The following is an 18,047-nucleotide window of genomic DNA, read 5'->3' as shown; positions in this document are numbered from 1 at the left end:
GAGCCATAGAGGAATCCAAAACAGCGCTTCAGCGGGAAATTGGCAAGGTATCTGCGAAACTGGGCCTGTTGAGAGCAGACCACCAGAAGCTAGCGGACAGGGTCCAACGCACTGAAACCACGCTCACGGACTTAACCCCAGGGCACCAGGAGATTAAAGCCACTGTCTTACAGCTGACCGAACGTATCCAACGACTGGAACGATGGGCCGAAGATGCTGAAGGTCGGAATCGGAGGAACAACGTGCGAGTTATCGGTCTCCCGGAGGGCGTTGAGGACGCTGACATGGTGGCCTTCCTGGAGAGATGGCTGAGGTCAGAGGTCGCCCCGGGGCAACTTACCCCCTTTTTTGTGTTGGAAAGGGCACATTGGGTGCCGTCGAGACCACTTGCTTTGGGCTGACCCTCACGAGCAGTAGTGGCTAAACTATTGCATTACATGGGCATGGACATAATGCTGCAATGAGCCACAGAAGTCGGGCCCTTCCGAGTTGAAAATGGGACAGTAACCCTCTTCTTCCCAGACTTCACGGCGGAAGTACAGACCAGGCGGGCCTCCTATGCAGCGGTAAAGCAGGTGCTACAAGACAAGGGCATTCAGTACTCACTCCCGTTCCCACCAGGCTGAGAGTGATCATAGAGGGGCACACCACCTTCTTTCAAACCCCAGAGGAAGCATGGAAGTGGTGAGAAACACATGAAGAGGATGTGGACTCCCACACTAAAATGGGAATGGTGACACAGCGTGGACGCAGGAGAGCGAGGAGACAACGAAATAGGTCCTGACTGAGCTCCGGACCGACCCCAGCACAGAATGCATTGGACAGAAGGGCGGCCGTAGAGGCAGTGGCATCGCTACGGAAGGTAAACCTGACTGGCGACACCAGTGAAGGGGACTCGGACTGCATACACACTCCACAGACTCAGACTCGCATCACTCTAATGATCTTCCAAGCGTGGCCTCCCAAACTGCAGATGATCTGGGATGATCTTGGTGTCACCAACCCCAGGATGAGGGTTTTGATAGACTTTGGGGCCATGACGGCCATGGACAACCCCAGCTTCTCAGCCACTATTACACGAATGGTGCAAACATTATATGACTTAATGTTATTGTTATGTTTGCTTCACATATGCTGGGCAACCAACGGTTGCGGTGTTGCCCTGGGGGTTAGGGACTGTTGTTGAATGTTTTTGCTGTGCGTAGGAGGCTAGATATTGTTGAATCAAATCTGACACTGGTAGTTGGGGACAGAGCAGAAGAGATGGAGGGCTCCTGCTATGGGGGAGAGTGGGTGTCCATCTCCGATTTCAACTCCCACCAATGGCGGACTACAAGCTAGTAACCTGGAACATCCGAGGGATGGGGACTATTATCAAGCGCCACAAGATCCTGGCATATCTAAAAAGAAGGGGGGTACACATAGCACTATGTCAAGAAACACACATTACTACCCGAGAGGTGTATTGGCCGCGACGTAGATGGAGAGGGCAGATATTTACCATCACATACTCTGCATTTGCACGGGGCACACTAATATGGGTGAGGGCTGGGGTTCTGTTTGAGGCCATGTCCATAGATACAGATCAGGAAGGTCGATACGTACTGGTGGAGGATAGATTGTACGGTCGACATGTCACACTGGGCTGTGTGCATGCCCCTAACCAGGAGCAGATCCCTTTCTTGCACTTCGCTAAACTCTCGAGAGGACAGTTATTGCTTGGGGAGGATTTCAACTGTGTGCTGGATACTGTAATGGACCGCTACCTTCCCCCTTGCCTGAGGCGACAGCACACAAGACGATAAACGGCCTGAACAAGTGGGTAATGCACTGGGGGCTGGCATGTTCAGCACCCTCGGGATAAGGACTACTCATACTACTCAGGCCCCCATCAACTGCATACTAGAATAGATCGGGTGATGTGTACTGGAACTCTTAGCCAGAGACTGCTCACTCCGAATACCTAGGGCGAACCCTGTCGGACCACAGCCCGTTACTTATTACCTGGCAGTGTGCCAGTGTTAGGGCCCCCATCCCGACGTGGAGACTTCAGCCGATGACATTAGAAGACCTGCCGTATAGAGAAGCTCTTCGGTCCCACCTACTGGAGCACATTAGCATTAACAAGGGATCCACTGCATCATGACACAGAGAATGGGAGACCCTAAAGGTAGTGACACAAGGCTACTGTATGGGACAGTCGGAAGGGATCAGGTGAACACTTGAGCTTGAATTAAACTGCTTGGAGAAGGAAATACATGACAGAGATAATGAACAGGGCGAGGATCAGGAGGCACGGCAACGACTCCTTAAAATAAAAAAAATAGTCATTTAATCAGACCCAGGAAAGGTTGTGCTGTCATAATTACCAGAAGTAGCTGGCATCCTTGCATGCAGAGGAGGGTAGATCCGGCCGCATGTTAGCATGGCTGGTACGCTACGGTGGGGAGGGTTCCCCGATCACGAGTGTCAGAGGGATGGATGGGGGCCATGTGTATGCGCCATCAGATATAAACAAAGCATTTATAACATACTACATTTCCCTCTACAGACAGCTTAAGGAAGACCTGCCACAGTCGCTGGGGCATCACTTACAGGCTCTCCCACTGAGAACTCTAGCACTTGAGGACAAGGCCCCCTGGGTGAACCAATGACTTTGGAAGAGGTAAAGACCGCTATTTCACAATTGGCAGCGGGCAAAACGCCAGGCACGGATGGACTCCCTATGGAGTTTTACAAAACATGCACAGATATCCTTGCACCCACATTGGTTGAGCTCTACACAGAGGCATTTGAAAGGGGCATACTCCCTGTGACATTGAGGGAGGCACTGGTGGTCCCCCTACCCAACACCAAATCGCACGAGGCCTCAGTGACTGATTTCAGATCCTTGTCCATGTTGAATTGCAATTTCAAAATCCTAAGTAGGGCCTTGGCTAACTGGCTGCTCCCGCATGTCCCCCACCTCATAAACGAGGATCAGAATGGTTTCATACCTGCGCGCAACACCTCTCTGAATTTTAGATGCCTATTTTCACTTTTACACATACCACACGACGAGCGACACCCCGGTGCTGTGCTCATGTCAGTGGATCTTGAGAAGGCATTTGACTCACTAAGATGGGATCATCTCCGGACAGTAATGATTCGGATGGGCCTGGGAGAGAAATGGGCGCGATGGGTCGACCTACTGTACTGCCTCCCAATGGCAAGGGTGCGAACTGGCAGGGCAGTGTCTGATGCCGATCCCATATTCTGGGGCACCAGACAGGGATGCCCTCTCTCGCCCTTGCTGTTTGCGCTCGCCACTGAGCCCCTACCAGCTCAGTTCCGAATGGAGGGGCATAGCAAGGGAGTGCAGTGGGGCTCTGTGGACCACGTCATATCGCTCTATGCAGATGACATACTAATTTATCTACGGGATGGTACATCAGGGATCCCTTGGGCGGTTTGTCGGGCCTCAAAGTGAATAAGAAAAAGACGTACGCCTTTCCACTGAGTGCGGGTGCGGAACGTCCCTCCTCCTGCCCTATTCATATTACATGGTCCCCCCGCACATTCAAATACTTGGAAATACAAGTGTTCCACAACGTATGAGACCTTCGGGACGGCAACCTAGATAAAACGCTTCGGGCCTTAAGATCGTGTGTGGTGTTTTGGCGCTCTCTTGGGCTCTCCATGATGGCCCAAGTGTCACTATCCAAAAATATTATGTTGCTCCGCCTTTTATACTACTTCATTAATTTTCCTGTGACTATACCAGTGAGCTGGTTTAAAGAATTAAATGCGCTCCTCAGGGAGCTCCTCTGGTACGGGGGACGACATCGAACATCTCGGTCCACCCTCTGCCGCCCCACCGATGGAAGTGGACTAGAGTACCGGATTTTGAATTATACTACTTGTCGAGCCAGCTTCAATGGGTTGCTAGGTGGTTCGCGGGTGGGAACCGGCTAGATTTGACCACACCCTGGGGCGACGTCAGAGGAGACCTGCTGCTGGCGCAGATGCTCAGCTCTCGGATCACCCTACCAGCACGAAATGTCATGCTGACAGTGGCCCTGTCTTGCTGGAGACGGTGTCTGAGACGCATGAGTGTGACTGTGGCCTACTCCCCTGAAATACCACTGACTGGGATACCCTTGGGGACACCGAATCGCACCTTACCAAGAAACCAGATGAGGAGCAGGACACAGGCAGGAGTGATGACATTAGGTGATTGCTTTCGAGAAGGGGTCCTGTGTCCATCACAGCATTAGTAGAGGATAGCAGAATCCCTGGGGGGGGGGGTGGAATTCCTCCTATAATCAGACACTGACTCACGCTATAAGAGGATTATGGCTTACGGTGAACGCAGAGCCAGAAACGCACAAGATACTCCAACTCTTACTGACAATAGGGGAGGATACCTACCTGGTTGCCAGACTCTACTGGGCCCACAGCGAGATTACCCTGAAGTCTCTGCAAACGCTTAGAGCGAAATGGGAAGGGACACTGGGCAAGGAGAAGACAGACACAGAGTGGCAGAAAGTGTGGTACCCCTGTAGGATATCGCGTAACACACGCCTCCGATACATCCAATACAATTATTTACACAGAACATACCTTATTCCACACAGACTCGGGGGAATATATGGTGGCAAACCCTGGGAATGCCCCAGGTGCAATGCTGTAGATGGGAGTGCCCCGAGATACAGCGGTGCTGGCAGGGGGTGCTGGAGGCTTTGGGAGGAATCCTAGATGCGCAATTGGAGCTAGATCCCTCCTTCTGCCAGCTGGGACTACATTCTAGACCTGCTTCTAAGAGAGTTGGCAGCAGGTTTTTGGACCTAGCCCTTGTACTACTCGGGCGTCGGATTGCCATGGCCTGGAAATCCCCTACGGGCCCAGCACTGGTGGACTGGAGACGGGATATATCAACCTGGGCCCAGGCCGAATTACACACGCTACGGAGGGAGGAGGCTCGGGGGATGTATGCATGTCCTATTGCTCCCTTATGGGTTGAGGTACTGGAGGCATGGGAAACACAGAGACGAGAGGTAGGTGGGGGACTTGGAAACCGAAGAGGGCACGTCCTGTTAGTAATGGGGTACAGCCCCACTCAATAGGGAGCGGAGATGTGACGTAGCACATGTTGCGCAAAAGAGAGTACTCGATATGTCAATTACTAGAAGTAGGGGGGCAGGGACCACTGCTTTGACGGCAATACATACATACTGCCTCAACCGGTTAACCAAGGACGGTGTCTGGGGCCAGTCGGGGTTCGACCCCCACCCCTATATTGAAGAAGCAGAAGAATCACGGTAGAGATACTGACCTTTCAAATCAGATAGCTCAACTAACCTTGAATGCCCCAACTACACCACAACAATGAACTGTCACTACAGTGCATTGTTACATGTTCTAGTTAGTTGTGTTAATAGTTTAAATGGGGATAGTAAGGATGATAGCGAATGAATACTGATTAAAGCGGGATAGGGGTTGCATGACTATGCAAACGCAAAAAGATGTAGTGTATACACTGGATGCCATTAATACACCCGGAAGGGCCATGATACAATCCTGATAGTGCTCGGGAACCAGCTGAAATTTATGAACTTTCCCATGTGCCAGGCAACAAGAAATACTACTCCTAGCTAAGAGTTGTACTTCTCTGTGAAACACCAATAATCAAAGTAAAAAAATTAAAAAAAAGTAGTACGCCTACATGAAGGGAACTATGCCAAGATTCGCTACAGCACCAACCAATTAACCAACCCAGTAAATGTTAGCAAGTGGGTCCAACGGGGATCCGTTGTGGCGCCCACACTTTTTCTCCTGTATCTAAATAATTGTGGTTGCTTTTTCACCAAACTGTGCATTGTCTTCGATTCTGGAAATAGTTTTTAAATACCCTAGAAGAAGAGATGACTGCTGTCAAATCAGGCATTGGAATTTCCAGAGGATTAAAAAAGGGGGAGCACAACAGATTTTGGATTTTAAAATCTTGATAAAAAATGAAAATCATACCTACAGCTCAGCTCACCTATAAGGGACAAAGAGCTCTTACCACAAACTGCAGTTGAAGGACATAGGAGGGACATAATTACATCCTACAGACAGAAGAGTGACAGATGGTAGAGGGAGTAATCGAGAACAAAGAGCACTCCTCCAACTCGTACCTCACCTCCCTCTAATTTCTAGTTTGGGAGAAGTATGGATGTGAAGGGGAGGAGGACCGCCTCTATGTCCCAAGACCCACCATTCACAGAGTAAGAACCTGTAAGTTCCTCCTCCACGTTTACATATTTCATTTTTGCTAGAAATCTAAGAAGTCAGATTTGAAGGGAGTTAGACTATGGGCCGCCCCAGTTATTTAATTTCCTGGATCAAAGTTTGCCCATGAGGTTTGGAGAGATGCTGACAGGGATGAAACACCTCCCTAAATCCTTTGTTACAACGCACCTCCTACACCAGCCATAAACAGGTGAATCAGTGAGTAGGAAAGGGTAGATTAAAAAAAGCAATGTACATCATGGCAGAGCCCCAAGTCCCGACCCCTACCTAATACAGGGTATTCTCGGGTAGCACATATTTGCCATTCTCGGGGAACACATAACTACCATTGACAACAAGCAATTGTCATTTCTCAGTGACCACATCATTACGAGTTCCATGCTGGTCTAACTTACTCCAGAAAGCACACATTTTCCATTTAGTCAGGTGCTCGCATTTGGAGTGACGGAGAGAGAGACTAGTTTAGGCATAGTAGATAAGTTTACTTTCTCCCATGATGGTGATCTCTGCTTGGTTCTGTTCATGCAGAAAAACTCTCCATTATCCAAAGAGTACATGATCTAGGCAGGAGTGGATGTTAGTGCTGCTGGAAGGGCTGTTGTCTAGCTGGAATCGTATTTGTGCATCATCTGTGTAAATGTGGAAGTTTATTTGATACTGCTCAAGTATTTGTGCAAAGGGACAAACATCAGTGAGGTCAAGTATGAGGTCTTAAGCAGTGCATGGCAAAGGTGTAAGTTAAGATTTTCATAACTAACCATAAGTGGGTAATTTTCAATGATATTCTATTTTTGAACTTCAAACTATGCATTTGGGATTGGCCACGCCAGGATGACCTATGCTAGCGCCGGTATGATTCAAACCAATAGTGCACAGTCTTTACACATGTGCAATGGGATCTGGTTGGGAGGCCTGGACTAAGGACATGCACAGCAGGCTCAGACAGCAGGACCATGCACCTCTACCCTTGGGATCCACTAATCTCACAAGGGGATTTTGTTTTAACCTTTCGGGGCGAAATCTGCCCCTCTGGGATTCCCACACCATCCCAAGCATCCTCCGTGGGCTCAGGAGATGTGCCTCTTGGTTGCTTAAGCCCCTGCCACTTTTTTCAAGTAACTATACAAAGGCATGACTGTGGGTAAAAAGTTATAGTCTCTTGAAAAATGCAGAGTACTCCAATTTGTGCTGCTGTGGTTACCAAAATTACCACCACGAGCTCAATCCTTTCGTTTTCAATGCTCTTCTCTGGTAAATATTTTGATGATTTCTTCCATTATCTAATAGTAAAGAACACAGGGTGACAGTGTTTTGGTATTTTGTTTAGATAGTTTAATTCTAAACGTGCCCCATAAAATCCTCACTTGGTTAACCAATTGTCAGAGGTGCTCGAAATACAGAGGTTAATGCACAATCTGTTTTCAAAATATCCAAAACACTCCTATTTAGATGCAAAGGCCTTCCCAGGACGGAACTAGGCTGGATTTTCTTCAGTCTGATTATTTCGTTTTCAAAAACACAAGTCTTTAAGAGGATAAGAAACTGGAATCGATTTTAACACCTCCTCTATTTCATCAACACAATCAACCAACCGATTTTGAAAAGGGAGACAAGCTAGAAATATCATTTTCTGCAAGTAGGGATGACTGTAAATTTTATATGCAATCACTGCACCAAAGCATCAAGGTACACATTCCTGATGAATGTCTACGATGTCAAAGTAATTACTGTAGGACTGATTTCATACCATCTGTCAGTTTGGCCAGCAACACGTCTCTATTTGGGATGCCACACTAGGCCACAAACTAGCCTCATTGTCTGGCATAAACACACTTTGTAGAAAGATGCCTGGCAACCAGAATGGCATCCATTACTTAGGGAGGTAGAAAGAATGCATTCAACTACTGCACCTCAATCTCCACACATGGAGGTGTAGATTGCAGGGTTCTGCACCCGGGCCTGCGCATTGTGGCTACAACAGAAGATCCTCCCAAAGTGGCAGCCTGATTGTAGGATAGACGCACATGTCCTGGTGAAGAACCAGAAAGGGAGCACCCTGCTCACACTCCAGCATACAGTCAGCCCCAGTGCATCATGGTAAATGCAGTACAAGTTCGTTTTTTATCCATAAAGTAAACTAAAGTTTTTCGCCTTAGTAGGTGCAGCAAGTGCTGTAAATCTCTAGACACGTGTTGCAGGGTAAGCCCTTCATCAGCAGAGAGCAGCTTTGTCTGCGGGGTTGATGGAAATGCTGTCAAAAGTCCTCTAAGGTTTCTGTGCCACTCACTGGCACGCAGATGCTTCAACCAGAGCTCGTCAGCTTGTTGGCTCAAGGGAGCCTTCCTAAACAGAAAAGCCAGAACGGGAGCACCCTGCTCACACTCCAGCATACAGTCAGCCCCAGTGCATCATGGTAAATGCAGTACAAGTTCGTTTTTTTATCCATAAAGTAAACTAAAGTTGGAGGTGTAGATTGCGCAGGCCCGGGTGCAGGACCCTGCATTGTGGCTATGACAGAAGATCCTCCCAAAGTGGCAGCCTGATTGTTGGACAAGCGCACATGTCATGGTGTTCAGGGTAGCAACCACTCCTGGCTAAATCTGTGGCTACTAGGATGATGATCTTCATAGTCCCAAGTTACACTTGAGGGTAAATGAGTCTCAGAGAAAGAGAGAGAGCCTTCATGGGAGCAACAGTGTTAACACTGTAAATGTGCCCACTATAAATGTGCCCACTGCATATCCTTGCTGGGTCAACGAAAGTGCAAACCACAAAACATCAGGAAGGTGTGCTATAAGAGGATCAACATTCATTCGCGTACCAGAAAATGAAGGGTTCTACGATCTGGCATAAACCAACTTCATGTAGGTGCAATGACCCGACAGCAAAACAGCAACCAGAGGATAATATCACCCACCTCCAGCAGCAGGTGAAAGTCACTAAGATTTCTCCACTCAAGTTCTAGGATCCCTCCGGATAAGGAGTGCCTCACAGGGCAAAGATGCTCCAGATGGAGATGTCACTTGTGATTGCCAAGATGATGCCAACTCAGACTACTGGTTCTTGTGGTCAGTGAGCCAGCCAAATGGTTGGCAACCAACACAGTTCCATGTACTTTTGCCCATTCCCAGAGTTTCAGAGCTTCCCAGCAGAGAAGATGAGACCCCCTCCCCCCCACACCTCAGTGCTTGTTAACATACCATATCACAATCATTTTGTCTTAAAAGATCTTGAATGCTTGACCACAAAAGGTGGTTATTAATGCAGTTAGGGCCTGGTGAATTGCTCTCAGAACAAAATGATATGCAGTTTTTGCTCGCCCAAAGACAGGAGGCTCTGATCTCAAGTTCCTTCAGATGCACTCCCCCATCTAAGGTGAAGGTGTCAGTAACTACTATAGCAACTGCTGGTAGTGGGCAAATGGATTTACGTTCTGCCAGGTGCTCCTCTACCGGCCACCAGAGAAGATTCAATTCAGTGTCCAAGGGAGTCCTGAAGATGTCTATCAGATTTCCCCGATGTTGGAACCACTACAGATGGAGACACCACTAGAGAACTTTCATTTACAAGTGTACATGGGTGATCAGTAGGATGCATTAAGACTCAAACCTAGCAAGTGAATAAGCATCGGTATTGGAATTTGAGGTCCTTCCCAAAGTAGCAATATCATTTCTGAATGGCCCGAGTCTCTGCGGAGGAAGAAAGCCAGGAGGCACGTTGTGTCCAGTACTTCCTCTATGAACAGGAGGCAGTGAGAGTTTTGTGTGTTTTGGGCAGGTTGGTGGAAAAGCCCAAGATGAACAGCAGAGATGCCCTGGCGTTCAGGTGGTGTGGTACCAGCTGCAGTGTGTGCCTGACTTGAGCAGCCAATCGTTCAGGTAGGTAACACTAATATACACAACCTGTGCAGATGTGCAACCACCACCACCACCTTGCTTAAGACCTAACTTCCAATGTCAGTTCAAACTTGAATACTGCAAACTGGTAGTGGATGGAACCTATCACAAAATGCAGGTACCTCCTGTGCAAAAGCAGTATCGATATGAGGAAATACACATACTGAAGTATGATGCACATCATTCAGCCCTGTGTTTACAGTGCAAAAACACCTAAGCTGGGGACAGAATTGTCCTTCTCCCCTTGAGAGGAAAAATGTTCAAGACACTTAAGTCCAACATCCGACGTAGGCCGCCGTCCATCTTGGGAACTAGGAAGTACCTTGAGTTCCACTCCTGCCCTATTACCCGCTCTGGGACCAACTCCAGTGTAGTTTTGTAGAGAACTGCCACCACCTCATGTTGAAGAACTCGAGTGACATACTCTAAATGGACGTATTTGGCAGTGGATGGAGGGGGATTACGGGATCTCTGTTGGGAAGGGCACATCCCTTTCTACAATTTGCAGGACCCACAAGACCGTCAGCATGACCTTACAGCAAAAAGGGGTACACCCTTCCCACAGGCTTAAGGGAAAACTAAAGATGTTTACCTTGTGGAGCAGGGGAGGACAAAGAGGAGGTTTACTGGACCTGTCCCCATTTGAGATTGCCCCATTCTCTGTTCTGCTTGAGGAATAGGTTAGGCTGTTGGATAGATTGAGAGGGCAGGTAGGGACAAAGGGGAAGCCCTTTGAATAGCCCTGAATCTTCTAGGACTGCCTGTGCAAGTCTCGAGCTGGAGACACAAGGCCCAGGGATAGGGCCTACCATAAACCTTTCCATGGCAGAGTATACTTGATGCCAAATAGGCAAAATGGTATGTCCATCAGGCTGGTGTGTACGTAGGATGAGACCATGCAACCATGCATGTCTACTAAAGGCAACTGAAGAGCTCGTGACCCTGGCACAGAACCTTAAATGTCCAGGCCCGCCCCTGAGGATTTGTCTGTTGGCATGCTGACCATCTCAGCAAAAGTTCACACAGCTTGAAAAGCAAAAAATAACCAGTAGGTGAACCACGAGCCTTGGCTTGCACTCAGGAACAATAGACTAACAAAGATTTGTCTGCTGATCCACTCATGACTTTTTGTTGAAGGAGCAAAAAAGTAATTGAACTCAGTTGCTCATTTAACCAATGAGACTATTGGAGACGTCTGCACCTCTGTGTAATCTTTGCCTAAATCCATAGTGTGTTTAGCATGGAAGACTTCAAACACTGGTGGAGGGAGAGCGAGTACCGGAGATAACAGGGTGAAGTGTCTCATTGTTAGGCAAAACTTATATTGCAACGCGGTAACACCTACCCACGGACTGTGTAGTATTTGGATCTGCTGTGAAATTAAAACACTTACGTTTTCCATAAACTAAAAGCTCTGGGTTGACCATTACCTTATCGGGTCAGTTTATTGACTACTGAGTTTTGAGCTTTTGCCTCCAAATTACCCCTCTGAAAAGTTTGTGCCTGCTTCCTTTTGCTACCCTGAGAGCCAAGCATGGAAACTGACTGTACTTATACCCAAATTATGTTATGTACGTGTGACATCTTCCTAAGTGATTCCAAAGCTTTCCATAAAATTCACCAGGAATGCTGGGCAATGTGGACATTAGGTCAATAAAGAACATGTTAAGTTATTCATTTTTAAATTTCTTCACTAGTAGATTGAACCAGAACACTTGGTCAATGATGCTTACATCAATGATCTGACTACATCTAAAATTACTAGGGACCTGTTTTTGACTGACTGACGATTGGTACCCTGGAGGGAAGGATTCTGCTGAATTCCCAAAGAGCTGGGGGCATAGGTGTGTTATCAATGCTGAACAAGCAATCAAAGTTATTTATTAATCATTTGTAGTGACAGCTTTGTACCTCTGAATTTTATCTATTAGTTCACCTGATGTCACTACAGATTTCTCAGTAGCATGCTTTTCCGTCATTATGTAGTGTATGGCTTTGCTAATCAATGGTGCCTTTGTCTCAGCCCAAATGTGTGTAACTAATTTTGGTACATCTACCATATGCATTGAAATAAGATCACTGTACATAGAAGTTGTATTGACTCTATATATAATGATGCACTTCCCTGTGTCCATGTTTATTTGTTCATACTACATGACCCTGATGTACTAAATGAAGGAACTTGTATTGGGCTAGGATGAGTTTTTTGTGAGATTTGAGAACTACCATCATTACAGGGCTTGCATGAGAGTTTGCTGATTGTGTCTAGATCTTGTGTTTGTTTTGTGGCAACTCCCTTATGGTGATATCATCTGGATGTAGTTTAAGAATGTTACAAATATCACCCTATCAGTGATCCTGTTACCTACTGCATCCAAGCTATCTAGTTGAATAATACAGTCACTACTAGCATAATTAGTAGACGTAATCAAGGGGATAGGGTGTTCTATTTGAACTTTTTGGGTGGCTAAACAGATCTGGAGCATTTCATTTGAAGATACTTCAGAACGTTTTATGACAATGTTCTACCATCTTTGAATCATCTGCTTTACCCTCTTACTACACTACAGTTCACAACCAGCTGCAACAGGGATAATTTCTAAGTTTTAATGAAATAAAAATTTTATCAATTTCAACTTTTATTAATTCCTATTATTAAATGTGTTATGTGTGTAATAAGGCCAATGCCCCATTAGCAAGAAAACTACTTTCAAAATGTGCTCAGTACTGGAAGAGGTACTTTTGACCATGTACTCTGGAACTTCATAAGCAAACTTTCAAGCATGCTGAGATAAAGTTTAACAATCAAAACTGAAGCTAGCTAGCCTTAATTTGTAACAATGAAAGGAGAGTCAAAGGCATAGGGAGTATTATGGTAGGACAGCATAAAATAGCACTAAAGTAGTACTTTGTGATGCAATTACTAATACATAAGATACTCTGATTCATAAGAAAAGCCTAGTACTCTACAGAAATCAGAAATAACTGGAGAAAAGAACCAGTCATTGTGGTGTCAAGGTGGATAGGAGGGGAAGGCAAGAGATTCTAGAAATCCTTAGTCGAGAAGAGGACCTTGTCTCAAAGATAACATAATATGGGTAATATCTTAATTACTCTGTCCCCTAGTAGTGTATCATTTTAAATATAGCTATAGACTGTCCAGCAACTTCTGAACAGAAAATGCAGGTTGAAGGGTGATATGTGTGCCATAGGTAACGAACAGTGAACATTTGACAGATATATAAATAAGGGTGTTTCCTGACTTTCAACTCTACAAACCCGGTATCTGTAGCATGAATCATCAGCAGAGATAATTGAAAGAAAGGGGTGTGCAGCAAACCAGAAACACTATTTTCAATAAATCTCTTGCGAACAATCTTCTTTATGTAGTGATGGCACAAAACTTAAAATATGCCACAATTCCAGTCTTTTCTGGTCGACATAGTAAACAGACCTCATGAGAAAGGGCCACACACAGTGCATGAAACCGTACGTTCAAGTATCCTCAGCTGAACTATAACACTACATTTCTTTTGCTTGTGTAATAAATAAAACATTTCATTATGTAAGTATTGTTTGATGTATACTTGTTTCTGTATCGTTGTGTTTTGTTTTGAGGTTCAAATTGTAGAAGCTGCTTAGGTAGTGATTTCCATCTCGTCTAATCCAAAAAATAATTAGCCAAAAAAGATTTACAGAAAAAATAATTTACAAAAAAATATATATATTAATATCATGCAGCATAGATATAAAAAACATTAAGAATCCATCCTTTATTTAATATACACAATTCCTACTATAATCTTACTCAATATTCATAAAGACCCCTATCATATCAACATGAAAGAAAAGAAGGACAGAAAAAGTGCAAGAAATCAAGTGCTCGTGATTAGAAACACAAAAGGCAACAGTAAATCCCCCACATATCCATTGACAAATTTAATTTTAAAACAGCCTGTTGGTTAACCATTCTTCTCATTGAGTCAACACTTGTTTATGTCCGGGTTCAAATTCACATTTTTGTCCTTCGCTCCATTCCAAAAAACCAAATCCAGGCTATAACGTTATCATCGACGTTTCGACCCCCTCTATCTCTTGGGCTAATTCCGAGCTCCAAAACGGGTCTACCTCAGGACTAATAGGAAGGGAACATCTAAAATTCACTCAACCTCTAAATCAAAATCTTTGCGAGTATAACTCCAAATTTCCTCAGGTCCACAATGCATGAGAATCCGTATTGTCATCTTCTTCTTTTAATAATATTTTCTAACCGGGTAATTCAATGTATCCTTTACCCCCAGTATTATTTCTTCCAATCCGGTCCCTTTTCGGCTTGGTGCATTCATCGCCTACAATCGGTCACAGCCCCCGCTTCAATCGGTCTAGGTAATTGTTGCCTGATGGATCAATGTTGTTTGGTGAAATGATTTACCCAGATCCTTCAGGTTCTTCATTGGGTTACCCTGTGTGGTTTGTAATATAGGTAGTGATTTCCAGCATCTAATAATGATTCAGTAGGTGTCCACAGAAATGTGGTGGCTTAATATGTATCCGATGTATGTCAGACGTTTACTCAATTTGGGAACTGACAGAGGCCGGTGTTAAAAATGAACCAACTGTTATAAGCCTGAATGAGGGATCAAAAATGAAAGTTGGCAACATAAAAAGGATACGTATTACCAGTTGCATCTTTAATTTTGTAAACAGAAGTAAAACCACACATCTAAATACAAACTTGGAATAAGAAAAAGCATGTCTGTACTGGAGACTTTATTGAACATATAAACTAATCTAAATGGCTTGAAGGTAACATGCTATTTATTGCTGGAGAAATCCTCACTAATTGATAAACAAATGCCTTCTCACCTGAATCACATCTTTGTCTCCTCCCGTGGGCGATTTTGACTTTAGTTCTTCTACTTCTTTTTCTAACTCTGGAAGACAGAGTAGAGATCAAATTATTCTAGTCTGTCATGTTGTGAGACAAGGTAAAAGCTACTACATTTTCATAAGAAAATAATAAATAGTTTTTGGCAGAGTGCTCTATACTGAACATCTGCTAAAATGTTAACCTGCCAAAAAAAGGAATTTGTGCCCAAGTGGTCCGGAATGCAGACATGCAAGAACAGCAGGTTTACACTTCAGTAAATGGTTTCAGCTGTACGTGCAACTCAGTGTATGGATCTTAGGACTCAAATATAGATTACAAGGTATTTAAGTGATTCTGATTGATACCATCACTTCGGGCTCTAATGTACACAGGCTGGTAAACATAAAAACTAAATGTTACACATTACAGAATGATCTTTCTGATGGAAACTTTATCTTCACTCAAATTCTTGGCCTTAGAAATCTCCACATCAGAATCGATCCAAAATGCTTCGGCTGATACCCTTCAATGCCAGGCACGGCAAGAGTGGCTTCATCACCAGAGATATAATTGGAAGAGAGGTTGAATCATCATAAAGAAGTTGCCCCAGTCTTCTGCCTCCTGCCCTCACCCATAACCATTCCTGCCCCCACCTCACATAGAACCAAAACTTCTTAAGAAGAGGGGTGGAGGGGGAAGGATGAGAAGTCTGCAGTAAGGTCAATTATCCATCAGAAAAACACTTTTGGCAATAAGTCCTTCAGCAGATTCCTTTGTGTTAGACACTATAAGAAGCTACTGTGCAGGATGTGGTTCTCAAGTTTGAAACCAACAACTGTTCAAGGACCGCTTTATCTATCAGCACCTCAGATCTGGCACTGAAATGGAGGCACTAATGCCTACAAAACATGTTCACATAGTTTCAATTGGGAGCTTGAAAGAAATCCACAAGTGGACTTTATTCAATACAATTTTGTTTGCAAGAAACAGACTAAAGGTATGCTTGGCAGACAGTGTATCATTTACATATGTTTGCTGAAGTTTTAACCACTAGAAAATACGTTTTTAATAACAATCTCAATTAAAAAGAATGAATGGGGCCCAAAGGGAGCCCACTATAACATCTAAAATATGAGGCATGAAACAGAGTTGTACTCTATAGTTCCTTATAAAATCTGGTGGCAGTGGGAACATGAAAGATGAAACTTAGTCAAGAGGACACAAGAAATTGCAAGTTCACTCAAGGGCTTCCTTTTACTCTCCAAGTACGTAGTCAGAATTTTTGGATGCATTACCTCTCCCTCCTTATTGGAACAGAATAGCCTTCATCAATGGAATCACCAGGGGTTGACACATGCTCAGATTGTCTGAATACAAGTCTCTGGATTCTTCGTCCAATCTAAATCGATGATGATGGCCTCAATTTAAAGCCTTTCTTCTGGCCAACTCTTGGCAGATGAGAAAAGAAGGAAAGGAATGCTGACAAACGAAATTTCAGCTGAGGCAGACTGCATCCTTTTGGCAAGGGCTGTGCAGAAACTGGAAAGATCAGAACCACTCACAATACCTGTCCATAGAAGTACCCAACAGATCATTTGCTGCACACCACAGGGCTTTCCTACCCACACATTCCATTCATGGGTCGCCAATGATCACCGACATGGAGAGTCCCCTTTTAGGACTCTCCATGACTGGCAGATTAAATGTGAAATTACAAGTGGCCCCAATGACTTCTTCACCAAATAACAAAGTTGTCTGGAAATCACTCTTGTTCACATTAAGAATGGCAAATGTGACTGCATTCTATCTGATTACAGCAAACATTCACAGAAAGATGGAACAAGTGAATACATTCACGCCATAAGAAACACATCCGTCACAACCATAGTGTGTGGCACATCAGGTCTGAATCCCCCTTCATAAAAGGTTGACAGTCTGAGCACAAATTAAGAACTTTACAAACCTAGGCAGGGAGAATAAGGATGGCTTGTAGGTGTTCCTTAAGTGATTCTATTGGGTCTGAGGCACTACTCAAACCAAGTCATTCACAGTATTGAGAACATTCAGAAGCTGAAGTGTGCTACGTGAGAAAAATGAGAGCAACTGAAAAATGCTTTGTATTCTTTCTAGATATGGTCAGGATAACATTCCCTTCCATTGTATCCTGAATCAGTTAAATTTATTATACCCACTACCTAAAAGCATTGAGTGTACAACAAATGTTAAGTTCTGTAGTGGATATAAAACTGCTTCTGGCAAAATGGCCTTGATAAGTCAATCATCCCTGTAGCGCAAAGGTCAAGCCCCCTTGCCTAGGGAAATGCAATGCAACCAATGCCATGACTTTGTCATCCCATTACTGGCTAAATATTCTTTCTGTGTTATCTTCGCACAGATATGTGAAACTATGCATCTTGGAGGTCTCGTGAGAACAACCAGTTCTGGGGTTCCAGCACCTGTAGAATACGGGCCAGGGCCACAAAATTCTTCTAGCGAAAATATAAATTAAAAATCATAGATATAATATCAGGCAGATACATCCACCCTTCCTGGAAATCAGGAAATACTTTGAATAAACTCCTGTGTTCCTTTAGGTGGAAATAACTTTTAATGCCCTCCTTTTGCAATCAAAGAAAGACACTTGCTGAGAAAGACAAACATGTGGAACCGGGTGAGAATGAAGTGGGAGGAAGGTTGGGAGATGATTTCTGCAAAAAAAAAAAAAAAAAAAAGAGAGAGAAACCAAATTCTATAGCTGGAAGGCTACGAAGGGCTGATATCACCTTTGACTCCAGTCGGAATCTCAATACCTTTGCAAACATCCCACTAACTCCCTCTTTGCCCCACTTGGTGTATTATGAAGATAGGGATTGAAGCTTTCAAAGACTTTGCTGTCGGTCATGGGGCTGGAAGGTTAAAACTTCTGTTGATTCTGTTCCCTGGCCATGTCAGTACCTCTTCTTTGATCTAGATGAATTGGGACACAGTTGGTGCTTTATGCAAGGAGT

At 44.7% G+C, this 18,047-nt stretch overlaps 1 protein-coding gene across 2 annotated transcripts in view; it reads right to left on the bottom strand.

The window, feature by feature from the left end:
- Window positions 1–18,047, bottom strand: part of GCC2 (GRIP and coiled-coil domain containing 2) — a 418,679-nt gene that overhangs the window by 324,719 nt on the left and 75,913 nt on the right. For both annotated transcript variants that reach the window (XM_069204470.1, XM_069204471.1), the window contains exon 4: window positions 15,036–15,103. In XM_069204470.1, coding sequence (XP_069060571.1) covers window positions 15,036–15,103 — 68 coding nt within the window. The remainder of the gene's footprint in view (window positions 1–15,035; window positions 15,104–18,047) is intronic.

This window comes from Pleurodeles waltl, chromosome 8 (genome assembly GCF_031143425.1).
Source record: "Pleurodeles waltl isolate 20211129_DDA chromosome 8, aPleWal1.hap1.20221129, whole genome shotgun sequence".
NCBI lineage: Eukaryota > Metazoa > Chordata > Amphibia > Caudata > Salamandridae > Pleurodeles > Pleurodeles waltl.
Note: the sequence above shows the minus strand (reverse complement) of the source record. Positions and strands in the feature narration are given on the sequence as shown.